A 27,947-nucleotide genomic window follows, 5' to 3' on the forward strand; every position below is an offset into this window, starting at 1 on the left:
TTCAAGACTGTGAGATATCCATTCCTCAAGCTTTTCAAATATATATGAGTCAGTAGGAAAGCTCTTTATCATCAGGACAAGGAGTCATTTTCCCAGCCATCTTGGAAGTATGGATGTGGTCTGCAAAAGAATGTCATGATGCTGCCTTGTAATGTCTTTCTTGGGTATTACTTAGTCTTCAAACATTATAAACATGTAGGAACTATATTATGACATTTGTTTATTCCAAATTTAATCAAAATCTTGCTAGACAATAAGAAGTTTTAGACATGTTTAGTAGATTTCACTTAAAGTGTTTAACTTATATCCACATCTGCTGTAAATTAATTTGGGTGTACTAAAAGCAATAAAGCAATCGTTATATCAGTTTCTAGTCTGCTGAAATGTGGCTTTAGACCTTATTTGGAACGACCCAGTGCTACTTTAATTTGGAAACACTGAATCAGTGTCCTGTTCAATTTTAGGTGAATTGTAACTTCAATTTTTTTTTAATTTACCCCCCTCCCCAAATCTCTGGAGTGTACCATTAACCACAATGTGTTAGCGTATGAGCATCAAGGAAAAATGTGAGTTCTCCTTTAACTTTCAGCGGGGATTTTGTGTGAATGTTCCTCATCTGTCAACAGTGACTCATGGTATCTTGGATCAGTGTGGGCATTTGGAAGCCTGTGTGGCAGTTGACATACACATACACTTCAATATTGCACCCAAAGGAGCGTTCTTTTGGAGGGAAATTAGTAGAGTAACCAGTGGAGCTGCCGAGAATGAATAATATCGTTGGGTCTGGAAGGGGAGCTGGAAAGTGCCCTGCCTTTTCCCCCACAGCATTCCAAGTTTTAATGCGTCCTTTACATGAACCAAACTTACTCTGAGGCTACACAACGTGTGTAAGAAATTCATTAAATTCACGTTGTGCTGGCATGGCAATATGGTGCCAGTGGACAGCGTTTCCTAAATCCAGGTGAAAAATGGCCCTGCTTCAAAACACACAAAGTGCAAATAAATGCCGAGTGTGGAAAAATAAACTAGGTTAAAATTCGCAGTACATTTTGCAAAAATTGTTACGTTTTGGTAATTCTCATTTTACATAGTAAAGATAAGAAGGCAAACTCTGCTTTCCATTTCAGTGTGCCTGGACCATTTCACTGATACCTTCAGTCTACAGATCAGTCTCTAAAGGCTTCTGTTCTGACAGGGACACAAAGTAAATGATACGAATGTGAGCTCTGATTTCTCTCTTGGTAAGAAAGGTGCAGTTTTTGTGGCTTGAGGAAAAATGGTATAATGATTCTCATTTATATTCCACTGGAGCTTCAGAAATAAAAACTTCCATTATTTTTCTTTCCTGATGGTAACACTAAGGATAATGATGCTATTGTGTTGATGCAAGAAGAGCTACCATTTATTTAGAATGATGAGACATCTAGGATCAGTGGTGTAGACTAGATCACCTTTCTGCTAGTCCAAAGAGAGTGGAAAAGAATAAAGCCTCTGGAAAAAGATGGATATTTAGCACGGCAGGCAGCCACACCAGCGTTTTCCTCCTCTCCTCCCAAGTTAATTTCATTGAACATAATATTGCTTGGTTTTCATTACTTTTGGAACAGTATTTTCACTTTTTCCATTCTAATTTGTGTGCTTGTCACCTCCCTCTTACTGACGTTTTCTGAGGAGGTGGGAGGAGATGTGGCTGGACACGTTGCATCTGGGTCATGTCGGCTGGGAGCAGCCACCAGGAACCTGCTGCGAGCCAGTTCAGGTGGGAGTGGATGAGTGGTCTTGGAGTCAAAACATCATAAAGTTACTTCCAGTTGTCTTTGGATCCCCTTCTGAGGCTGCTCTAAATAGGGGCTGCTGTACCAGGTGATTTGTTGCTCAAACAAATCCAACTGTATTTACACTGACGCATCTTTGAGCAAGTGAACCCGTGCTCTGAGGTCAGGCCCTGCGAAGTTGTACCCAAACCCCATCGTGCATTAAGCCCAGCCAGACAGGAGGTGCTACCTGAGTGCTGCTGATAATCCACTCACTTCTCCTCTTCCACCTCTACTGGAAATTGCTGATGGCTCTTTCTGAAGTTCATTTAAAAGATCCAATATGGACAAGTTATTTCAAAACAAAAGGCATTTAGAAGGGATTAGGGGTTGAAATGCTGTTAGAGAAACTGAATTCAATCATTGTGACATTATGCCCTTTGCAGTACTTCCACTCGCCCAAAGTGTTTGAAGAGGGGAGGAGGAGTGGGGAGGAGGAAGGGTGAGGGAGGTTCCATGGCCAGCTGAGAGAGGATTTGCAGCCGTCATTTTGCTGAATTAGATTTCAAGTTTTGCATCTTCACTTTCCTTGTCAAGACTCAGGTCATAGCTGCATTTTTATCCACACACGATTAGGAGGAAAATATGTTGTCTCCAGCCACAGCCAAAGCAAACACAAAGTATGGTGTTTCCATAACCAGCGTTCTGCATAGTAGAAGATAACAGGGTTAGGTCAATTAGAGAGTAGGAGTTCCCCAGAATACTCTCTGAGTTTTCTGCAATTTGGATTTCTGGAACTTGGTGAGCTAGAGGCTGTGTCTCTAAATTTAATAGCCTCTTAAAAGTTTTCTTTCTTCATTTTGCCACTTTATCCTTTGAAACTATAACCAGTTTTACCATTTGCAACAGCCCATGTCAAGAATTTCTACAGTTTAACTTTGTGTTGTGTGAAGTGGATTTAGACAAATTTTGGGTGATTTAAAAACTATTTAAAGCTCTTCACACTGTAGTTTCTTGGTGTTGTCAGAATTACACTTGCAAGTTTGCTTCTATGTAATGAAATTGTAGGTAGAATTTCATTCCTTCCAGCCCCTTTAGAGTATGTCCAGAATCCAAAAAATGAATGTAGAAATTGTAAGGTTTACTTTCCATTTTGAATGTTAAGCATTTGAATATTTAGCAGTTAATTATAAATTTCTTGTTTCTTATTTGAGCATGTAACAATTATAAAAATAGTAAAAGTAGATCTAGTTTGTTTTGTGTAACTTGAAAGACATTACAATTTTGATTGACAGAGCAGTATCAGGCATGAGAAAATTCACTTTGGTTTGAGAAATGAGAGGTTAGCTGCTGAATGATTAATTATGTTTATGACATTTGGATGGAAGTGAAAAACTGGAAATTCCTTTTTGATGCACAGAAGGTTGTAGGTGCAACTGGAAATATTTGATAAATAATGTTTACTAATTATTTATTAATATATTTATTATATTTATATTTATTTATTTATTTATTTATTTATATTTATTATATTATTTATTAATTATTTATTAATATATTTATTGTTCTAATGAACAATAAATATATTACACACATTGCAGAACCGCTGCAATCAGAGTCTTTTATCCATGGTGTAAATCCTTTGGTTTTCATTAGGATAAATTAAGAGCAAAATTGGGCATTATCACTTTATTTTGGCATGGAAGTCTGTGCAAGGAGTGTCAGGGGTTAGAAGTCCCTGCTGTATTTTGCTGCAATTAAAGTGCACAGTGGAGCTGTGTGTATCTGTATGTGAGCTACACAGACTGCTTAACTGTAGTCATTGCTTTCAGCCCCTTGCTGAAACTCATCCAAAACCTCACTTACAGATTAGAAGAAATGAGAGCTATCAGAAGAGAGAAGGATGTAAATCCAAGCATGAATTTTACTCATCCAGTCTATTAATGTTAAAAGACAATTCTTTAAAGTGCTGGATATGTAATCAAAGTCAAGGGTAGATCCATTCTGGAAAAACAAAATTTTAACAGAAGGAGTGTTGATAGCTGTGTCTGAAATTAAGAATATGAGGTCACTGATATGTACCCATATATGAAAACCTGGACACAGTCCATCTAAGACAGCTGCTATATAAATTATAATGATTATAATGATTTACCTACTAGCAGGACTAACCCAAAGCCCTTTTTGCATCTTATTAATCAGAGGACTTTGAAGAGTCGTTACACAGATAGAGGCAAGAGTTTCACACATGATTTTCAAGCATAAAAAGACCTTTTGTGAAGCAGGTCAGATGCATTTTCCATCATAAATCTGCTGAAAACACAAGTGTTACTTACTCTATTTTGTAGCTTTGCACATGCAACTAAATTTCTAGGGAATTTTCCTAACCCTATTGTGCATATTAAATAAATTTACCTTAGTAAATATTTTGTGCAGGTTTATATTGTCAGTTTGGTAATAAAAATAAAATACATCAGAGAAGGCAGAGAAGGACTTTATAGAAACATAGAATGGTTTATGTTGAAAAAGACCTTGTAGAGCATCTAGTTCCAAGAGTATGGGACACCTTGCTGTGAGCAGGAGCACCTTGCACTAGACCAGATTGCTCAAAGCCCCATCCAGTGTGGCCTTGACCAGTTTCAGGGATGGGTCATCCACATCTTCTCTGTGCAACCTGTGTCTCACCACCTTCATAGCAAAGAGTTTCTTGCTCCTATCAAATCTAAACCTGCCTGCCATCAGTTTAGAGCTCATTTAATTTCAGATCAAATCTATCTCTGTTGGATTTCCTCCATCCCAGTGTCTGAAGCTGCAGAGACAATCTCCCTTGCAGCCTGTTAAGCTAGTGAAAGCACTGACACTCACTCACTGATGGCTCATTCTCTGCAGGTCACCCTCATTCTTACACTGTCTCAATTTTGACATCTAAATTCTTTACAGACCTACCCCATTAGTCTTTTCAAGAGTCAATGGTAGCTTGCTTGTCAAACAGCAAAATCACACTTGAAAATAGAGCCACCAATCTTTAAAAAAATTTCCTCTGATATCCCCATGAAACTTAGCAGCTCATATTTGCTAGTTCTTCTAAATGAGCTAACTTATTTTTGAAGTACATTGATTCAGTGCCTGAAAGCAGAATTTATTTAAAGTTAAAAAATACTTTAATACTTTTGTCCTGGGAGAGAAATAAACTTTCATGAGTAAGGGTTTTATCATAACTGCAACTCAGGTACACATACGGACATTTTTGTTACTTTTGACTCCTAATAGCCCATGGTGTATAAATCACAAAGACACTGATTGAGTTTTTGACTTTCAGGTTCAGTTGTTAGGAGGTTCCCTTTTCAGAAGGGAATTTTCTAAAACCATTGTATTTAAGTAATTTTTTAATGTAATAGTCCCCAAACATCATGACAGGTTCTGGCATTATTCAGACAGTTTTAGGTTTGAGTTTTTAGTCAGAAATAATGATTCTTTGGAAGATGAACTGACTTTAATAATAATAATAAATAAACCTAAAACTTCTCAAATTGTACTTGTACAAAAGTCATCATGTAGACATTTTGTCTTCGCATTGTGTGTCTCTGACTTTCATTGTCATGATTATGACAAAATAAAGTCATGTATTTTGAGCTAACTTTAAGGTAGCTTGCCTGAGAAAACACCCTAATAATTTAACATGCAACTTCATCCAGTAACAATTAAAGAAGAGCAAAATCAATTCATCTTTGCTGGCTTCTTAGCCAGTGTTGTTGGACATGTGAGTACGTAAGTGAGTTTCAGGGTAACTCAGGTGCACTTATAGTGCAGCATGGTCAAAGCCTGCAGCAAGTAGCTGTGCCTATAGAGAGCAGCAGCTCTTTTCCTGCCTTGCTTTTGTTCTGGCAGAAAAAGTTCACAAATTCTTGCGTTATTTGAAACTAGTCAGTAAGAATTGTGCTCCATGCTACACTTGGACCCAAAGTGTGCTTCGAGCATGCAGAGGATGGGGTGTGACCGTCTTCCCACCTCATTCCTGCTTGGAACAACTGTGTCTGTGTTAGTCCCTGCAATGGTGTTTGTGCCTCTGTGCTATGATATTTAATGAGACAAGGCCTGTGCTGTTTATAGATAAGGTAATCACTCCTTGAAGTTACAGCTACCCACAGTTTTACTTAATTGATAACCAGTACCGGTTCTGCTCGCTGGAGACTTAGCTTCACAGAAGTATCACAGAGAGAGTTGAAAATTTATTAACTTCTAACTAGATCTGATAACTGAGTTATTTAATGAATAGGATTTAGCTGGCTGTTTACCTGTGCTAGCTCAGATGGTGCAATTTCAGGTCATGCAGTGCCACATTGGGCTAAGCAAACTCAGAGGGCTGAGTTAATATGCTTGCAGTGTTTTTAGTATTTGAGTTAGACTGTTTATAAACTTTGCATTAGATCATTATTTTGCTGTATTATTGCCACATTTTAAAGAACCTTGATAGTCGTAGATCTCCTTAAGATCTGGGTACTCATTACTATTATGCATCACTTCCATTATTTCTCCTGAGCAGTTCTTATACTAGCACAAATGGGAGGCAGCAAAGATGTTACCTATTCAAATCTCAAGACAGATGAATTTTCCCTTAGACAGACAATGTCTTGGTAAAACGAGATTATGGTCTCTTTTTTGCCATCATATATTCCTGCCTGATGCATCACACACACATAAAAAATGCTATAGGTAGTATAGGTAATGTAAGTCTGTGATTATGTGGCAATGTTGGGCTTAAATACTTGTGAAGTTCATGGTTAAATGTGTGCCATAACCTTTCTCACAAAGCCAAATTCATAATATGAGATGTTATAATAATTTTACAAATGTATGAGATCAAGCTTTACAAGTCTTTGTTTAGCTAAAAGGTTAATATTTCTCATGTTTTATAAGAAAACAGCTGAGCCATAGGGATAATCTGGATTCACTTTCAGAGACCAAAAGGACAAATAATACAAATAATAAAGGGAAAACAGGTTGGTTTTAAAAATCTAAATGTTTTATGTCTTTGAAATGTCATGTGACCCCTTCAATTACTCAAACCAAAAACACTTTAAGGGCTGTCATGTAGCTAAATAGTGCTGACATTAATGAGCTAAAATCTTCTCTCAGTTTTACAGTATAAAAAACATATGCATCAGTATTTTGAAGTCAAAGGATTCCATGCTTATACTGGTGCAACTGAAACAAAACATGGGTGTAACATTCCTTCTTCCAGGTATCTGGTTTTAATCAAACTATACTCCTGGCCCTGAAGTTTTCTTTGCTGCAGTGAAAGGTGGGCAGGAGTGTTTCATTTAAAATCCTTGGTTTACATCACGATTGCACAAAAAACTTTATATCTTGTCCTAGCTACCTCTAATTGATAAGCTATAATAATTCCCTGAACTGTGTTTCTGAACTAAGTGTTCTCTCAGAAGCAGAAGTTTTGCTCAAAAACAAATATGGTACTGTTTTTTTCTCCTTTTAGTAGAGTTCAGTGAAACCAGGTGATTGGCAACTGTTATGATAAGGTAGATGAAGAGGATGAAAGCTGGGACTGATTGAACAGCTGTGAGGGGCTCTGTTCCAATTGTATTTTGATTACTGATAAGATAACCCTCCCTTTTCTCCCAGTGATTTATCTCATTCAAATTACAATAACACTGAATTGCCATCAACAACAAACGCTGTGTAGTTTCAAGTTTCTGTGACTAGTGTAGCAAAAACCCAAAGGTGCTGATTACAAGTTTTCATGTTACATTTCTAAAAATGGATAAATCACTTACTGCACTATGTGATCTCATACACTTCATAAGCCTGTTTTTTGTTTCATTTGAGATAAAACTGATCACTTTCTGGTATTTTCAAGCAGCATAATTCTAAAATTATCTGAAAGCATAATTTGTTGGGGTTTTTTTTTGGAGGGGATGGTGTTGATATTTTGTATGTTTCTATTCTTCTGCTCCTAATATGAAATCAAAGACTAACTGGTAAAAATAGTTTGGAAATATTGGAACAGTTTGAATATTAGTGAGACATATAATCTCTCTAGTTAAACTAAAAGATGTTGCAAACCAAATATTTCTGCAATTATTTTCCCTCCTCAGGTGAAATGCTAAATAAAAAAAAAAAGGTTAAATTAGTCTTCCTTGTTTTGTTTTCTAGAAGTTTGAATTGTACCACAAACTGTTAGCAAGTTATTTTTAATTGGGGTGGGGGACTGAACCATTCTCCTCACTAAGGGCTAGATCCTAAGGTCCCAGTGATGTCTGATGAGTCAATGAAAGAAAATAATTGTGGTGTAAAGTAGTTAAATCCTGGGTGGGGGAAAGGAGTTGTTATCCTCCAGGATATTGGCCATTTTACTAAGCATTAGACCTGGCATGGGGTCAAGCTCACCTGATTTCAGACTGGTGTTTTCCATTATATATGGAAATACTCCACTGCAGTGTCACTGTATGACAGCCATTGTCTTGTCTAGGTGGGGACTGGGCTCCCAACAAGTTCTGTGCATTTTCCATGCTTATACTGCTGGTTTTGCCGCATAGCTCTGCTGGCTCATGCCTTGCAGGAAGCTCTCTTGATTTCCTGCCAGGCCCTGCCTTTTCCATAACTGCTTGACTGGGGCAGAAGTCACCATCTGCACTCACAGCAATGAAATGGGGAAGCTGCAGGAGAGGTTGGAAGTTAAAATACCCACTCCTTTCCTTGTGTGTATCTAAGAATTCAGCAAATGATTACTCAAAGAGCAATGACTAATTTACACCTGGGATTGTTTAGAAAGATGCACATGCTGATATACAGAACAGGCACAATATGCATCTGTGTAAGCAAGAAATGCATGTGCAAACATGTGGCCACCTGATCCTCTGCAGCCAAAGTAGAAGCCTGGCGAGAGAAGAAGGAAATGTTCCAGCATGACGTTGTGGGAGGCACTGCTCACAGTTCAGCAAAATCCCTGTTTGATGGCATAATGGCCTTGACTCATCTTTTACCTGCTGCTGGGAGATCTCCAGCGAGATCTTATCGCTGCTGGCAGAGGAATGCAGGCCGGGAGTTTTGTGCAACCAGCAGCCCACTCGTCGGCTTGGGGAGCGTGTTGTGACGAGCAGCACTCCCTGCAGAGTCACCAGGAATAGGACAGGGCCAGATTTGAGTCCTGCTGAGGAGACTAGGAAACCTTCCCTCTGGTTTTCAGAGAAATTGATGTGCCCTTTTGACCCTGATCAACAAAAACAGTCTTGGCTGGTGTGTGTCGTTGTGAAGTCTGTAACAGGGACGTAGGCCAAAGCCCACAAATTTTCTAAGTTGTTACACAGAAAAACTCCCTCTTGCTAAAAAGATTAAAGATAGTTTGCCTCCTAGTAGATAAGTGAAAAATAAGATGGTTTTCTTTTGTTATGTTCTCCTCCTGACAAACTCCATTGAGGGAACACAGACATAAAACAAGGTTTACAGTGGAATACCAACCATGGATAAACCAAACTTCAGGATCTGCATGACTGTATTCATCTCAGCTATAGCTGTGGTTTTCTGGCTTCTTCTTTAATGAAGAAGTGTGATAAAAATAAACCAAATCTACATTCCTTGTGCATGCATATCTCCATGGATTTCACAGCAGGAATTTGGCCCTCTGTGTGTATATATACTATTAAGTTACAATTCCATTAGCAAATTAAATAACCACGTATTAAAAGGAAGGCAAGAGTTAGGGACTGGTTTTCTTCTGTAAATTTGCCAACTCTCTCTGGCAAAGTGAATGTTCTGACACAAGTCAGACTGGATCAACAGACACATCAGTTAATAGAAAAAAGACCACGCAGAGTCTACAGAAAAGCACTTTGAAGAGGTCAAATACTTCAAGCTTGGACACTGGCTGGGAAGGGAGACTAAGATGGAGAAAGTAAGTCAGGAATGTGAATTAAAGCTAGTTGAAGTGGTTATTAGGGGCATCTAGCCCACAAACCCTGAGAAATTTAATCTCCATCTGGTTTCAGTGATCATCACATTCATTATAATATGATTATTTTTTAAGGTATGGTGCATTTGAAATTGTTTTGGTCACCTGCAACACTTAATAAATGTGGGAATGAAGCACCAGTAACAAAAGCAATGACACCTCTTTTACCTTAAAAATACCACCCCCACTTCAAATCTACCTCATGCAGCATTTCACAGACAATGCTAGTTGTAGTGTGCAGGGGTTAGCTGTATAGGGCTCATTCATTCCTGTTCAAAGTACAGGTGTGACTACAGCTGAGGATGTGTCAAAAAGAAATGAGAAAATTATCTCAGGGCAATTACTGAAGAAATTCTCTGGGAAATTACTGAAGAAATGGTGGAGTAATGTTACATCTGTGCAATGAAAATAACTGCACAGATCATAGAGGATGTAAAAAAGGAAAAAAAGAAGACTTTATGAGTGGGCAGCCATTACCTATCTGCACAGAACATGGCTAGGCCAACGTTTAATAATAAGAAAAAAAAAGGGAAAATATTTAGGCTATGCTAGTAGACAGTATTAATTTAATTGATTAATTGAATGCATTTATCATTTCCTCTTGTCATTACAATGCAATCTTTGTTGTAAATCTTGGGTTTATGTTATCACTGATCATCCACTAACCTTGCCAGCATGAGTGATGGACTCTTAGTAGAATTGATGGATGCCAGTGCCCTTCTGGGATTGAGCCCTGTCTTTGCTCCTTCTCTCAGCAATAGACACTCATTGCATACTGAAGACACTGGATAGTAAACACTTTAAAATTAATGAATTTGAGGAGGTGGAATACTTAATTTGTATTGATTGTGCAAATGCCACTGCTTTTCTCTTCAACACCCTTTTCCAGAGGGGGCTGTAAAGCCAATTCATCACTGAATGAGTACATATCAGTTAGAATCAACAGCAAAGGAACTGCAAAAATTATTTAGGATTTCTCCTCCTACTTTTGATATAGCTCAAACCTACCTAAATAAGTAGTGACTGAGAATCATCAACACACAAAGGACATTTTTCTCCTCAGCCTATATTTTCAACCTGATCCCTGACAGGGAGAAACTTGATGTCATGTGATTTAAAATTCACTGTTTGGAGCATGTGTAGGCCTAATCTTTTGAGCAACAGACCCTAGAAATCCAGTTGTCATCTGCAAAAGTCAGTAATGTTACAATATGACACATAATGAATTAAAACCTAGAAGAAATGTCCCATTCTTAGAGAAGGAAATGGAATTTAGCTTTTAGTTTGACTTTAAATTGCATGTTCATAAAAAACCCAGCAGTGTTTGGGTTGCATGCTCTGAAAGTCACAGAAAATTAAAAGAAAAAAAAAACCCCTTTATATATTTCCCTGCACAGCCACACCTGGTCCTTTTAAGTTTTACTGTGGAGACTTATGAACAGTGAAGATGATGATGTAATTTACTCTTGGCCATAATAAACCTTAGACTCCAATGCTATGATCTCACATTTTTCATTAATATTAGAAAGAAAAAAACCGACCATCAATCACCATCTGTACATGTGAATATTTAGAACTCTACATTAGCAAAATCATATCAGGCTTCTTTTAAGCCAAGTAGCTGTGTGCCTAACTGATCTCATTTTCATTTTTATCAGTTTTACCTTTGTGTAACATCGGCTTCAGCAGACACTTGTCTTTACGCTGCAGTCACAAAGGGCAGAATCATACATATATGAGTTCAAACCAACAAAGATGAAAAAATTACAAAGGTTTTTGACAGCTGTATTATAAGAAAAATGATCAGATACAGATGACAGCAGAGCATTTCTAGCCAAGAGAGAGTTTTAAGACAAGTTAAGCAATCAATCATCTACATCACTCACTATTCAGCAAGTCGACATTCAACATCTGAATCAGTCATTACAGAGTAAAGAGAATTAGTAAAGTCTCTTACAAAATGCAAATAAGTGAACTGGAGGACAATAGAGTCAAATTCTAGAACTTGGCAGGAAGCCATAAGAATTATTTTGACAAGACTGCTTGAGGTAATTTGATTGTTACATTTAAAGGAAAAATAATTTTTAAAAAGTGAGCTTCAGTCTTGAGTGGTACAATTTGTGATATAAATGTATAGTTATATTTAGTGAGAAAAAGTGTAGAATAAGGAACAAAATATGGTGTCTGCTCTGATGCTTTGCTACACTGCTACATGAATTAACTATTTTTGGTGGTAGTGAGAGCTTTTCCAAATAAATACAAAGCATATTAAAGCTAAAAGCTATTTTAAATGGTATGCAACTAACAGTGTGTGTCTTCCTTGAGAATGTTGCCTACTAATGTTTTTGCAGAGTTTCAACCTGCTTCAAAATCCACCTGGTATAAGGGAACATCAAAAATAGATTTAACATCTGCAGAGCTACAAAGCTGCAGGTGTGAAATTCTGTAAAATCATAAGTATCACTATTACCTAGGTCCAAAAAATCCCCACCTAACATCTTCCTTGTTCATGTAAAAGAATGAGTTAAAAAGGAGGAAAATGAGTTGAAAATTAGGCAGAAACTTTTAACAGCAGTTTCTCCTTGATTTCAGTCAGTATATGGGATTACTCACTTGTCAGTTGGAATAATTGGGGAAAATGGGAGTGATCTTACTGAAAAGCCATAGGAGGTAGGTGCACTGTTAGGTGAATCCTGGACATGCAGGCATTTGGCATGTGGTCTCAGAGGAGTTACATACATCCTTGCCTTTCACATGTGGCAGAATTGATGCAGACATTACATACCTGAAACTCAAGCCATGCCCTCTGGCCATCAGCCCTTTGGATGCTGATGTATTCACTCCTTTCTCATCTGTCTTTATGGCTCCATCAATGGAGCTGCTCCTGCTCCTAAAGCTGGGTGTTTGCCTTCTTCATTCACAAGCTCAGGGCTAGAACCATGTAGGATTTGTGATCACCAGGAAACTTTCTTATTGATGACTTACTAGTGGAGACATGCCTTAAAATGATAGAGATTGGTTTTGGTCCCAATATGAATATAGATAGGCATAAAGAAAGTGATTTCTCATTAATATTTATACTATTATGGTCCATAACTTATGGTAAAAGCATTTTTCAGAAAAATGCATATGACTTTGTTAGTGTTTGAATAGCTAAGATGATTCTGTGGATCCTTGTGCTTAAAAAAATGCTGTCTATGGCAAATGCAAATCTCTGTGAGGAATATCAGAACTAGAAAATTACTGTTGAGTTTAAAGAGAAGCAAGGGTACTTTCTCTAGTTAAATTCTTGTTCCAAGCAAGGGAACAACATGCTACTTGTGTGAGAAAGCTCATGAGATAATACATTTAAAAAAGATGCTACATGTTATTTTATCTCATCAGTTAGCCATTCTTATCACTTTTCTCATAACTTACAGATCTTTATAAAATGTTTTTTTCTGCTGGAAATAGATTTTGTGTTTAGATGTGGTTATCAGTCAGTTATCCCTAAGTTTATCTTTGTAAATCTCATTGATTGAACTAAATTGAACTTTGTCCAACAGTTGATGAGCTACATGGATAGCATTTTACCACCTAAAAGCTCATACAGGTTTTTAATTGATTTCACTGTTGTTTCAACCTCTTTGTAGAGCTGAACCTCACAAGCAGTTTGGGTGCTTGAAATAAAAACACATTCAGGGGCCCAGATAAATAATGTTTTCACTTGTTTCTACACAATGAGCACAAATTCCTAAAATTATATCTGTACAAGTCAAAATAAAAGTTTCTATTTTCTTTGACCATATTAACAACAGAAGTATTACCTTTATTTTACAGAAATGTTGGAATCCAACAATGTAATTAATTTCAATGGACTAGCTAATAGCTCCAGTTACCACACTTTCCTCTTGGACGAAGAACGCGGCCGGCTGTACGTTGGAGCAAAGGATCACATATTTTCTTTCAACCTGGTTAACATCAAGGAATATCAAAAGGTACATTCATTCATGTTCTGTACAATGTAAATATGTGCTTTGAATGTTAAAAACTCGTTATTGCTCAGGCTATATTGTGCACTGTTGGAATTATATAGGAAGTGTTTGGATGTCAGGAGTACTGTTACGACAAAAATATTTGCTGACTCTATGAAAAGAAATTTATAGTGAGCCTGTGACCTTTGACTATATAATCTACAATATTTTTTTTAATAAGACTACAAAAAAAGAAGTCAATGATAAGTGAATAATCCAGCTATTTCCCAAACATGGCAACTGCTAAAAAAGCCAAGCATCTGTTATGACAGCCTAAACAGAAAGACCATACTGCTCTGTATTTGTCTGCTGATAAAAGAATCTTTTTGGGAGTCCAAGTGTTGATTTTTCTTCCTTAACTCAGCACTTGTAGGCACTCTGCTCTGCTGCTTTTGAACCAAAACAGTTCCAGTATTAATAAAAGAATAACAAGTCCATAAAATATTGCCATTCTTGATGGAGATTGTAATTTCCCAGTGAAAGCTGGTGACTAATTAAAAGCTGACAAGCAATTTAGTGTCATTCTTCTGCTGGAATCCAAATAAATAATTAAGTTTTCCTTTTCTTTAGTAAGACAAAATGTCAAGAAGGTAAACGATGGGATGGAGGTTTGATTTGTTATATTAAGTATTTCGATGGCACATTTTAAAATCCAGAGAGTACCCTTTTATGAGAGATATATTGCTTCAATACCCAGGGATTATTTTTTTTTCTTAGTGTTCCTGACCTTTTGGCCGTTTGACTATTAGCTTCCTAAGATGATAGCAATAAATACCTTGTGTTTTCTGTTCAGAGGGAAGACAGGCTATTCATTTGTATTCTCTAAGGATAAGAGGATAAAAGGAAAACTGAGTATTTTCTTTTCTATTCTCTTTAGAGCAGCTATAAAGGAAACTAGCTATTTATTTGAATTCTCTGAGGGGTCAATAGCTTAATGTGCAAAACATCTGGAATAATTAAAGGAAAGAAGGTGTTTCCATTGCAGAAAAGAGCTCTGTAGAATGGGAGTGATTGTATTTTATGTACTTACATATTCAGATACTTTTAGAACACTGTTTGACTTTGTATACAAATATTAAGAGATTAAATAAAGAACTGCTGTCAGTAACATGGAATTGTATGTTAGCAACAGACTTAGAGAATTTAGAGTAGATTTAAGAACAGGCAAAAGTCTTTAAGAGTTTGGGGATCTGTTTATTATAGAGAGGAGAGTCGTGTAAGACACTTTAATCAAAATTACAAAGCAGCCAGTGGTACACTTGAGCTCAAACTTCATCAGTTATTGCTTCTGCCACCTAAGAAAACTCCTCAGGTTTCTGTCTAAATGCTGATGGCAACATCAAAACTCAAAAAGCCAAATTTTTCAATGTACTAAAACCAGTTTGACTTAGCTGTCTTGTAAATCAAATTAGAGGAAAAGATTTTACTGTGAGACTAAGGAGAAAGAACATCTGTCTTGAAATACACTGGTTTGAAAAATACTCAGATTTTTGCCCAAAACTTGAACTAAACTTGAACTGGTCCTTTTGGGATATCTGAGAAGTTTGGTTAATGTTTTTCAACCTAGTAAATTTAAATTTTCACATATCTGCACATTTTAAGCTGAGAATAGCAACAGGAAGTAGTGGGAATCCTCTGAGAGAGAATGTGCTCATAAAATTTTCAGCCTTATTTTATAGACTTATGGTGTTTGATTGCTGTTTGGATTCCATTAAGAAAATTTTGAATTTAAAAAATGTTGCAAACTATATTTCCAAATATCATCTGCAACATCTCCTTTGACCTCTTCAGTCACTAATATTCCATCTTTTTTTTTTTAATATTTTGCCTTTTGCTCTCTATTAACAAGCTATATTGAACACCAAGACTGTAATCCAGAACTTAAGGCCATTCATATTGCATTATCTGAGGCTCCCAAATGAATAGCCTGGCATTTTATGGGAAGATCATGTTTTATTCTATATGTAATTCCTAAAAGCTTTTCAAAGAAACATGAATAATTGACTGTGAGGGTCTCTGGATTTTCTCTGTATGAGGTGAGATCCATTTTCTGCTAAGCAAACACTACAGAAAACCTAGATTTAGGATTAGTTGCTTTAGGGTGGCTCTATAGAAACAGCATAAACATTTCTATTTTGATGGTGCAATATTTGTCAAATACCATGACTAGTTTTTTATTATTTAATTAACTGAACCAGCAAAAGAGTGAACTATTAGATACACTCTAATAGAAGAGGCAAACACTTTTTTTCTGATGCTGGGACTCTAATGTGGGATTGCATTTAAATTTGGTGAGATTTAAAAGATTAAAAGAACACTCAGTCAATGGAGAGTCAACTCTCTTATCATTAGGACTGGAGATTCACAGCTGGGATTCACAATGCAGACTTCAAGATTTTTTTTACTGTGACACCTATTATTGCTGGTTTTGCTCTCAATATTTCATTCCTTTGTTGTCAAATTTAAAGAAAAAAAGGAAATAAGGAAAAGAATGGGGGGAGAGGTAAATTGGGTAAAGGGACTCTGTAAGCATTTGGACTCCAATTTGTGAATGCTGAAGCATGAAATAACACAATGTGATTTTTGTTTTGTGTCTTTAGATTGTTTGGCCTGTATCACATTCCCGAAGGGATGAGTGCAAGTGGGCTGGAAAAGATATTGTGGTAAGTACAAATCTTTTTTAGAGTTTTTTTTCCTTTTATAAAACATTGTAAATATTTTATCATGTCCTACTGTGTTAATTCTTAAAGTATTTTTCCTTCTCTGTAAGGTCACACATCTGATCATAACTTCACTCTTGAGTTTTCTCAGTCCTCTTATATAGAAGGGTTTTTAAGAAGTGTTATTATATTAATTACCAAGTGTTTCAATTTATACATTGAAATCATACAGATAAAATAAAATTTATATACCAAGGAATAAAAAAATCAGTAGGAAAGAAGAAATATCAGAATGAGAAATATCAGCCCTTGCATACTCATCTCCTGATGAGAAGGTACATAATGTTTTGATCCATTTTTGCCCTGCTCCAGGTCCCAGTTCTCAAGGGAGTTCCAAGGAATGCTTTCTCTTTGTAGCATCTCTCTGGAGCCAGTGGGTTCCCCAGAGCCCTTTCCTGCATGGAGTTCATGGCAATATTGAGGTCAAGGTGGTGTAAACGTTCTGCATCAGTTTTAGTGCCTCAGGAAAGACAGGAAAGACACTGCTACACCAGGCGTCATTTTCTGAACATTTCCCCTCATTCCTGTGTACATCCTATCCCCTGTATTTATGAGGTAAGAGAGACATAGCCAGCAGCCCCCAAATAGCAATCATTCCACTGACAGTAGCTGTCTTCTTTATAGAACAGTGTGGGAAATAGGGCTGAAGAAAAGGGGGAAAATCAGATAAAAAATACATGCATGCAATAAGCCAAACAAATACTTGCATAGAAAAGCCAAGTGGGAAATCATCGTGGTTGCCAAGGTAGAAGTGAGAGTGGAACTTGGCCCCGTGTGTATATGCTATTGGCCTGATTTTCAGAGATGATTCTGTAAAATATTCATAATGCCAACCATATGCCTCTGGAGAGCTCCATTTGAATAATTTCCTAGGTCATAATAAAAATAGTCTCATCAGTCTTTACCTAGGCCATAGAGGACAGTTGTCTTCAGAAAATGCCATCTGGGAGCAGTAGAGGTAGATTGGGTAAAAAGTAAGAAATATGGGCTAAGCTAAATGTGTGATGGGACAGCTGAAATGCCAGATACCCAGGCTATCTCATTATAGAGAAATAATGCATTTAAAGTAATCCATGCTCATGTCCACAAATGATTTCCAGCAGTACTTTGCAAGGTGAAGCCTAGAATAGCTAATATTCAAGGTTAAGAAAAGGGGGTAGTGTTAAATATATGAGCAAACTAACTAACCTTCCTGCTTCATCTCATGTGAAGTATTATGAAAGTGCATTAAGTAGATTTTTTGTCATGACTGGAGTAAAAACCTAGAAAACTAATAAAAGATTCAGTAACTAGCATGAAGGTATATTCTTAGTTTTTTTAATAATTATTTTTAGAAACTCACCATAGTAAGAAAGAGTATGTTTTATACATTTGACTAAGCATATTCTAATTCAGTTTAGTTGTTTAAAATTGTAGAGACACATCTGGAGTAAGCTGACTGTGGTGAGCTTGAGAGGACTCCTCATACTCTAACTTTTATTCACCTTGGTTCTTAGCTTCCTGTGATACAAGGACAGCTACACCTGCTGATCATGAGTAGGTGAAGCCCACACCACTGTGCAGTGCAGTGTGTGACCCTGGCAGTCGATCCTGTAAGGTTAGATCCTGTAAGGTTGTTTGGGGTGGTTTTGCTTTTTTGGGGGGAGTGTTGTTTTTTGTTTTTTTTGTAATTTTAGGGCTCTCTACAGTAGTAGGTGAGAAATAAAAAAAAATATTTAGGATGCTATAAAGAGGGAATACATATCTTGATGTGATCAGAACATTGTCTTTAAATATTTACAGCTACCATGCCAAAAACCAGTGCATTACAAGTAACATATTTAATGCAACTTCTTTAGCTCTAAGTACAGATAATTTAAAAAAATCTTACTTTTCCTCTCTTATTTATTTCTTAAAGCCATTGTCAGTACCTTGGGAGTGTGAAATATAAAGGCCATAAAAATAACTCAACAAACTCTGATTAGAGGGAACAGGAGAAAAAGAGGACAAATAAAGCGACTTATAAACCAGGCTCGATATAATACTGCTTTCAGCATGTACCACTTCTAAGATATTATATACTCCTCACTTGTGGTGGTTCAAAACTTTCTACATGACAGCCTATACTTCTGCATTGAGGTCTATTTTTTTAAAAAAACCTCTCCTTTTAATTATTGATCTCCAGGGTAAGTCAGTGCTGAAAATGCAGCCCCCACTAATGGGCCAGGTGCGCTGCAGCAGCTGCAGCACAAGCACAGCCCCGGCCCTGCCCCACTGCTGACCTCAGCAATGACCTCTGAGATTTCCCCTCATCATTAGAAGAGGTAATTCAGCGTTGTTTTTGCTCCTTCAGAGGGATTCCTGGTCCTGATGCTGTCAGTCATGCCCGTGTCAGCACAGCAGGTTCTGGCTCAGGATGGTCCACACGGGATTTGAGGGGAGCAGCCAACGGGGCCCATTCCTGCTCTCCTGCTGCCCCTCTGTTGCTTAAACAGCCATTTTAATTTCTGTTTTTAAAGGGCTTAGAATATGTTAATTACTTAAGCTTTACTCACTGTTTAGGTAGATAAAACTTTTAAAGTGTGCTTTGGATTTTTTTCCAAATGAGTAAGTTGAGAAGAGTTGCTGAAAAACTCCCCTCCTGAGCTATGCAATACTTATTAAAGCAGGACTTCTCTGAAAAAGGTTAACTGCTAAAATATAGATTTTTTTTCCAATAAAATCGTAATTACTGACCCGTGTAACTACTTAGTATTACAATATATTTCCATTTCCTCAGTATAGAGTATCACAAGCACCAAAGTAACATTGTTCATGAAAAATTAAAGGCTATAAATAATAAATAGGATATTTGCTTACGTAATTCAACTAAATGAGTAATTCTGTGAGGATTTCTTTCTATTCTGGACTTCAGTGTCTTATTTGATCTATTCTGGTTTCTGTTAGTCCTGTGAATATTTCTCATGGTTCCTGGCCAGACCTTGGCAATGATCAAAGAAGACAAAATCTCTACAGAATAATTCTCAGCTTTTATACTAAACTTACAGAACAGTCATGCTGCTAGTAATATTCCTCACTGGTGAGCCTCAATATTTCATTTAAAAATACAACAGTCACCTACAAATACACATGGCAACCTCTGCATTAAATGTGGCATAAATAATGGGTAACTAACAGAAAAAGGAAAAAAAAAAAAGTGGCTACAATTCTATTTTGACATTCCTGAGATAGGATAAACCAGCAAAGCAGAGCTTGGTGGTTTACAAAAGTTATCAGAAACACTAGTTAGTTTTGTAGGTAGGCATACAGCAAGGAAAAGTTCCTGACTGGAAGCCTCATTTAGTCCTCAAACTGTTAATTTGTCATTGCTTTGAAAGTTTTGGCTGCTTTGGCTGTTTAGTCAATAAATCTCTGCATTAGATTTGCATTGTAGCAGTAGTTCACAAATTACACAATAATCAGAGTAATTCCTATTAAAGGGTACAATAGGTTTCTATTACCTGAAAGCTTAAAAAATGTGTTTCTGAAGGGCACCTCAGGATGTTACTTTCAAGTGCAATTTGACTATCCAATTTATATAGCCGCTTTTAAAGATTCCAGGTCAAATTAAATTGTTGAAACCGTCCCTTCTGGCCTTGACATGCATAAATGTATAAAATTTCAGCAGGTGCTTTAACAAAGTCACATAGGACAAGCTGCACAATGACAGACACACACTTTGCACACTGTGAGGTATCAGCTTCTCCCTGGATGTTTCAGGTGAGAAATACACATTGATGTACACACAATTACAAAGAGTGCCAAGAACTTTTCCTTGGTACCAGCAAGTTTCTCCATCTGCTCTGTCACATTCACAGAGAGTTACTCCATCCTGGTCCAGAAAGAGTTACACTTCTGTGTGCACAGCTGAAGTATACCAGCACATTTGCATGTGGGTAAGCACTGACTGGATTATAATAATAAAAGGAGATAGGCATCTACCTGGGCTGTTTAATTGGAATTAAATTTTACCTAGTTATTATCTCTCACCTGATTCCAACTGTGCTTAACTTTTTTATACTTAATAGTTCTCTTGACAGCAATTTGGAATCACTTTAGATCAGAATCCTATTTCCAGTGACAGAGCAGTCAGGCTCTTTACACATATTTTATGACATAGCCATATTCTGTGCATGCTTCTTTGCATTAAAGTGTATAATATAATAATTATAACACTTATAATTCAATGTATTGTTCATGCAAATACAATCACATGACTGTAATTTAATGCACCATCTCATTTGTTACAGTAATATTTAAAGCCAAAATGCTCATATGTGATCTTATTTTATGGTTTCTTTAAAGTTTTCCATCCCCTTCCTAAAATATAGGAAGATCAATCCTCTGATTGATCTTTAGGTTTATGGATCCATCAGCGTGCAGTGCTTTTATTTGGAAAGAAAAAAACCCAAAAGAACCCAGAAAGCAAAAAGTGACTCAACAAGTGTCCCTCAGCCATATCTGGTGATATTTTGGAAAAAACATAGTTGGCTATAATTGAACATGAGTCCCTTTAACTCATTTTATTGCTGTTGTTGCCTTAGGGAAAACAGAAGAACATAAAGGCAGAAAGTAAAAGTAATTCTTTTCATCTGTTATTATAAACAAAGATCTGAAGAAGGAGTCTGAAAATTAAATATACAATGCTGGCTGGATCTAGAAAGCATGTTTCTAAATTCATCTGACAGGCACAGTTTTTCCAGTCAAATTACCTCTGGCCCTTTGGGTGTGCCAAAGAGAAGAGATTCCTTTCAGTCAGGGTTCTTCCTTTGGAGGACATCTACAGCCAAATTTCCAGGTTTCCTCCACCTTCATTGCCATCCCTTTTTCCTTTCTAGCTTCCTGTCTCCAGCACAGCAGGAAAATTCTTTACCAAAGCCCAAAGACCCAGGATGCCCTTCCAGCCTGGGGAAGAGAGAAAGGTGAATGTCCCCTGGGAAGAGGAGGGGAAATGAGTAAAAATCCTAAACAACAGGTCTCAAATGAGTTTGGGGACAGAATTTATTCTCAGTACAACCTGCTACAAGAAGATAAATATGCTGGATAATATTCTTTCTTACTCTCAACTCTTCCAGTTAGGATGCTGGGTTTTTCAGCTTGAGGGCTGCTCATCGCTTCTTCTTGGTTCTCTAATGTGGACACAATTTCGTACCAAATAATTCCTTACCATTTGGGAGAGGAGAGAGTGAGACATTTGTAAGCAGTGCACAGCTGCTTTGGAAAACTGCTGTGCACAGACTACAGACAAAAGAGAAAGATGGGGGGAAAAACCCCTCAAAACCTACAACTACTTCAAGTCAGAGGTGAACTGGGCTTGGTGAAAAAGGAGTTAAAGACATATGAATATTTCAAAGTCCTGTGGAGCTCTCAAAGAGACCTGTACCCCCAGGAACTTCTGGTTGTGCCAGCTCCAGTTCTTGGATGGACCCCCACAACACAGCAGCATAAAGCCTCATTTATGGCTTATTTCAGATGCTGATCCTGCAGCTTGTGTTCATTAGGCATTTGCATATATTTCTTTCTATGAACTGACCAAGGAAAATCAGTTACTGTAAGGTAATAACTTTTGTCCTTGTACAGAAGAAGAATTAGGTTGGCAGTTGTTCATATTTTCATATTTTACCATTTATGTATCATGGGAAGTCATTTAAGTCTTTCAGTATGGGGAAAAATCGATATAGATCAAGGAGAAAGCTAATTTTCCAATTTTGGGTTCATTTTTCTGTTATAGGTGTGACTATAGAAATTTGCTTCTGAAGGAAATTTAATATTCAGCAGATTTATTTCAGTCTTGCAGAAATGTTTTCTTTGTTGCTTTTGAAATACAAAGTTAGAAGAGTGAATGTAAAGGAGAAATGAAGGAAAAAAATCTTCCCAAAGTTATGGGGTTTAATTTTCTATCAGTATGTGTTCCTCATGAGCCCTCATTTGGCCTTGGCAAAGTCTGAGAATTATTTATGGCTGAGTTTCCAGCTATTGCTGTTTCAAAATGCTGTTGGGTAATTCCATGTTATGATTTACTGCACCCCAAGATGGACAGAGTAGATTTACTCTTCATACATTTCTTTCCAGAAAAACACATTAACTGGATGACTGGTAGAAATTATAGATATGTTTTGTCCCTGTTTTGTTTCAGGGCTTCAGTCTGAAGCTCATCAAGTTAAAGAAAAGCCTTTTCTTTGGTGCCAGTCACTATTTTTTCTTCAATTAGCTTAATGTCTCTTTTCTTTTTCATTATCTATTGTTTCAATAAAAGTTAATTTTAAAATTAAGAATAGATCTGCTCTGAAAAAACATATACTGCAATTCCTCTATACTCAAGATGTGGTCACTATAGTACTGTTAATTTAGGCCACAACTAATTTTTTTTCTGTAGTTCTCTTGCTTACATATATCAAAAATAGGTCTATTAAATTCCTTCCTGCTGCACACAAGTTAAAGTATTGTCTTTTTTCTTTTGTAGTAACTCAGAGAACTAAAGGGAAAGTTCTTAAAATAACCTAGAAAATAATATGCTATTTTTTCTTTTTTTGTTTTATTTGTTTATTCTTCTTCTGACTGAATGGTGGAATCTCTGTTGTTTTAAATTATCAAATCATCTCATATTCCTTTAGGTAATTCCCTTTGGATTAAATTTTCCAAAAACTTTAGGTTAGTATACATGCATCATAAATATATATGTAGACAGAAAAAAAATCCAACCAACAAAAAGATAACAAAATACCCACCAAAAACATTCAGCAAATTCACATTTCAGCAATTTCACTTGGGTGCCAAGATTTTACTGAGTGGGAATTTTAAGCTTCTGGCACTTAAGGTTTCTCTGGTTCAGCATCTCTCTGTGGTGTCAAAGCAGTTTAATATCCCCACAGAAACTTCCAGCTTCCCTCAGTCAGACATGTGTAACCTCCTGGAGTAGCTTACACAGAGTATTTATTTACAGTCACACACGCTGCTAAGCAGCTGCCCCTTGGAGATGCCACAAAATGCCTTTTGCTTCATTTCAACACTTCATGGCTTCACCTTCACTTTCAACACACAGGTTTGGAGTGTGCTTATCTGAGATGGCTGTGAGTGGAAGTCATTAGAGGATATGTCTATACTCTTCTGAAAAAAAAAGAAAAATGAAAATAGAAGCTGACTGATCTGGAGCCTCAGTACCCTACGTGCCTGTAACAGGCTTGGCAACCTGTTTGTCTGAAATACTCCACCCAATTAGCAGGTGTTGATCCAATTCGGAAAGGAGGGGTGTAATCTGATTTCTGCAGGAGACAGGTGATTACTCCACCCAGATGGAAGAGATAGATGGGAGAGAGTCCTTAGATCTAGGCTGTGGTTGCAACTTAAATTGCTGCTGGGCTTGGTGAGACTGCCTGAGCTGAAACCCAACATAAATGTTCATTTCTTTGCTAATAAAGCTGTGCTCACATTGTGGGGCAAGTTTATTCTATAGAACAAAAGAGATTTTTAAAAGTTATGGTCAGAAAAGAACGGGCTTCTGCTTGACCTCAAAGCTTCCCAATATTTTGATTTATTTCCCAAATATTCTTCTTTTTCTTAAATAAATTTATTTTGTTCTCACAGTTCATGCTGCTGAAAAATACAATGATTCAAAATAAGGGAAGCTTGCTAGAACTTATGGAAAGGTTTCATGTACAACAGTCATTCTGTGCCTGCAAAACCCAAAAACCCACTTATTTGCTGGACTACATCCACAGAAGACTTTGGTTTGTCTTGTTAACTGTGCATTAACCAGATGCAAAAAATATGACATAGTCATTAAAACAGGTATTTTGTGCTGAAGCCTTTTCTTGGCATCCCTCTAGCTGTTCACAGGTCTGGAACATTTATTATATGCATCTTCTCAACAAAAATTTCAGGGCTTGATCCATGCCTTGTAGTTTGAACATACTGAATGCAGAAAAAGTTGTAAAAGTTTTACTTCCAAAGATCACTGGGTCAAATTGTTAGTGCTAATGACAAAGGTTTAGAGGTCTGATGTGTCAAGGGAGGCATCTACAAAGCATAGCTTCTAATGACTGCTTTTAATGGCTTCTGGATTAAGATTGTTTTCAGGACGGACCCTAGAGAATATCCCACCCAGCTCAGCCACCTCCATGCTTGGCTTTGCTGGTAAACCCTGGGCCAAATGACCAAATACCAGTGGTGACCCAGATTTCCAGCTGGGAAAGGCAGGGAGACATTTTGTGTTTGCCCTCACTAACACAAAGGCAGAACCAGAGAAGCTTTCCATCTGCTGTGCAAGTGTGCTGACAGTACAACTGTTTGCTAATATGGCTTGCAGTTTTGTGGCTTGAAAGGAATCAGGATATATCTGCCTTAAAGTTTTTTTTTTTTTGGCTGGCTCTTTTTAATCATCTGCTTTCTTCGCTTCTCTTTTCTCGCCTTGTTGCTTTAATGGTTTAAATTCATGCAGACATCCTGCAACTTGAGTAAATTATATACTTTAAATATTCTCAAGAACTCGTGTCATATAAAAAAAATCAGACAGATAACAGGCATAGCTTACTTGGAAAGATAACTGGGAGCACAGTATATATCTGTACGCAGTATACATCTGAACTATGCAACCAAAAATGTCTTATCAGCCCTCATCAGTCTGATGTTTCTCAGGGCATATCTTGTCAGCCAGAGGAAAATTTAGGTATGAAACTATCAATGATTCCTGTGTAATGCTGGCAGTGGTTACCATGTCTAAGAGTGGAGTCATTTATGATTTCTTCAGAGGAATCAGATCCCCCAAATCACAATACCATATAAAGTCCTGTAGATCACAGCCCTGCATAAGGGCCACTGAATCCAGGGATCTGTCAGCTTTGAAAAATTAGGTATAATCTTAGTTTGTATTGGATTTGTGTGTGTATATGTGATGAAGTGGACACTGCTTGTGAGGCTTCATAAAATGGGGGATGTAACCAGGCAGAAGTAAGTTAATAGAGAGCCCTTTCTGTAACACAGACCTCAATACTTCAGCTGCTCAACTTGCTTCACTCAGCACTGCAGACCACCTTTTTCAGGGGGTAGGACTATAAAACCTTGATCCTGCTAATTGCCCGGAGCAATAATGACAAAAAAGGGGATGTAGATGATGGTATTGATCCCAGCTGCAAGGGGTACAGAGTCACAAATCACAGTTTGCAAATGTTTTCATGCCAGCCATCCTCCCCCTCTCTAAAATCATGCACCTGCCTATACAGGTTCAGCTGGAGGGTTATCTCATGGAGTGCAGGTGCCAGGCAGGATTTCCCCACCCATCAGGGCCTGCACACAGCTCCCAATATCTGGGAGTTTCCTGTTCCTGCCAGCATTACCACAATAGCTGTGCAGCACTGTCGCCAACCAGCTTACTCCAATAAAATAAAATTTTAAAAGACCATTTCCTTTTAACAGGACTCCAATAATTTGCTTTGTTCACTGCTTATTCTGGGTGTGTTTGAGCCAACTGTGCACTTGGACCAGTATTTTTCCAAATCTTACTGTAATAAAAAGAGGGACACAGCAATAATTTTTAAATAATGGTCCTGCATTTTACAAAATCTTGCACCCAAACAAGAAGAGCTGTGAAAGCACACATGAAGCAGAGTGAAGAGGTCTCCTCACCCATATTTACTGACATGTTGAAGTCTTTCCTGGGTCTAGCTGAGAATCCATCATCTGTGTACATGGCAATCACACGTATATTTATTGCACTAACACTTTAGAAATATTTTCCTTGAAACAATGCTGCTCCATGCGGAAAAAGATATCTGCCTGTACTGACTGAAGTGATGGCAGTCAGCAGTAGCCCACCAGCAAAAGAGAGAAGTAAAAAAGCTCCCTGATAAGTCCAGAACATCTTTCAGCAGTGTGATAAATTTGAATGACAGCAGTAATATCGGGGATTACTTATTCTCCATGGATATCCCTGACCTCATCACTTGAAAATTCAACTAATGGGACAGAAGAAGGAAGAAAAAAGTAAACATAATAATTAACCTCATGCATGGGACTTTATATGAAAGCTGTCCATCCATTTTGATTTAAGACAAAACATGTATTTATTTTGCTTGTCCAGCTGTTAGATGATAGTTCTAAATCCTCTTGTCCATCCAGTTCAGACAGAATCTTATAATATTTTAATCACTTGGCTATGTGGGAAGACTGATATAAAGGAAGAATGTATTACTGGGTCTGATGTTTATCTGGATTAAATCAGCAGAAAACTGTTGAAGCTAATGATACTGTAAAGGATCATTTAGCCTACTACTTATTGCCCTGCATAATCTGGCCATTTGCATTTGCTGCAATATCTGAGAAGCAGTATGGACATTGCTATTAGTTTGAAAAAAATGAAACCACTTTCTTAAAATAAGGAAAAAAATCTGGATATTAGTTAGTCACATGGACTTGTCTTTCAACTTAAAAAGATGTCATTAAAAGCTCTTTGCTGAATTAGTAATCCAGATCGAAGGACGTAACTTCCAGGCTTCTGGAGAAGAGATAATTACTGGAAACTCATAAAACCCACCTAAATTCTGTTTTAATTTTCATACGCGGAGCAGATGTTTTGACAGATGGATGGACTTTATTTTTGTAACTGTCCGTGAAAAGTCTGCATAACATAGCCTAATCAGTGTTACATATCTTTACTGTTTGTTTTTCAATCTTTCTGCATTTGGCTCTTATTCTTTTGGTTGCAGACATTTTCTTTGTAATTTATTTTTTCAGGCTAATCTCTCTCTGCATAAGCCCTTCTATCAACTCGATATATAAATATCAGAAAACTCTTAAAAAATAAATCTGCATGTTTGGTTTGTAAGTCAGATACATTGATCTTCATATAGTGGGTGCCTTTCTGGAAAACCTAATTAACACTTTATCTCCTCCTCAAGACAGGCCCTCTGCCCTTATAGCTGCTATAGAATTTGGAATTAAAATTTTGAGTTCCCATGCCTGTCCAGACACACTGGAACTCTTTGACTTTAATTCACACTCTGAATGTAATTGACAATCTAATAATTTCTTAACTTGTTTTACAAGTAAGACTTTAGCACAGGAGAATTTGCAGCTGAGGTAGTGCTGTGGCTGCATTACCATAGTAGGGTGCAATTCTTTTAGCCACTTTCATTTCAATAAATCATCAGTGTGGGACTGAGGATCTGAACCCCACAATTTCCTCAGTCTAGTCTAGAGGAAGTGTAAGAAGGTTTATGGTACCTGAATTCAATCCTTTTTCTCACTTAGGAATGCCCAGTGAATTTCTGGGGCATGTTGTCTCAGGTGCCAAAGGTACCTGTAACTCCCAGAGGTAAGGTAGAATGGCTCCAGTTGGATACCCTGGTGCATTTATGCACCAAACTAACCCCAGGAAACCTGTGGGAGCTGCTTGGGCTTTGGTGAAGGTTATGGCCCACATTCCTTCAAACAAAGAAACAAACTGGGTTGTGCCTGAGGTTTGTGGTGGCTGCTTCAGCTA

The 27,947-nt window shown here is 37.3% G+C and overlaps 1 protein-coding gene across 2 annotated transcripts in view; it reads left to right on the forward strand.

The window, feature by feature from the left end:
- Positions 1–27,947, forward strand: part of SEMA3A (semaphorin 3A) — a 166,089-nt gene that overhangs the window by 35,084 nt on the left and 103,058 nt on the right. For both annotated transcript variants that reach the window (XM_074538777.1, XM_005489169.4), the window contains 2 exons: positions 13,540–13,697; positions 16,334–16,396. In XM_074538777.1, coding sequence (XP_074394878.1) covers positions 13,540–13,697; positions 16,334–16,396 — 221 coding nt within the window. The remainder of the gene's footprint in view (positions 1–13,539; positions 13,698–16,333; positions 16,397–27,947) is intronic.

This window comes from Zonotrichia albicollis, chromosome 4, assembly GCF_047830755.1.
Source record: "Zonotrichia albicollis isolate bZonAlb1 chromosome 4, bZonAlb1.hap1, whole genome shotgun sequence".
Classification (NCBI taxonomy): domain Eukaryota; kingdom Metazoa; phylum Chordata; class Aves; order Passeriformes; family Passerellidae; genus Zonotrichia; species Zonotrichia albicollis.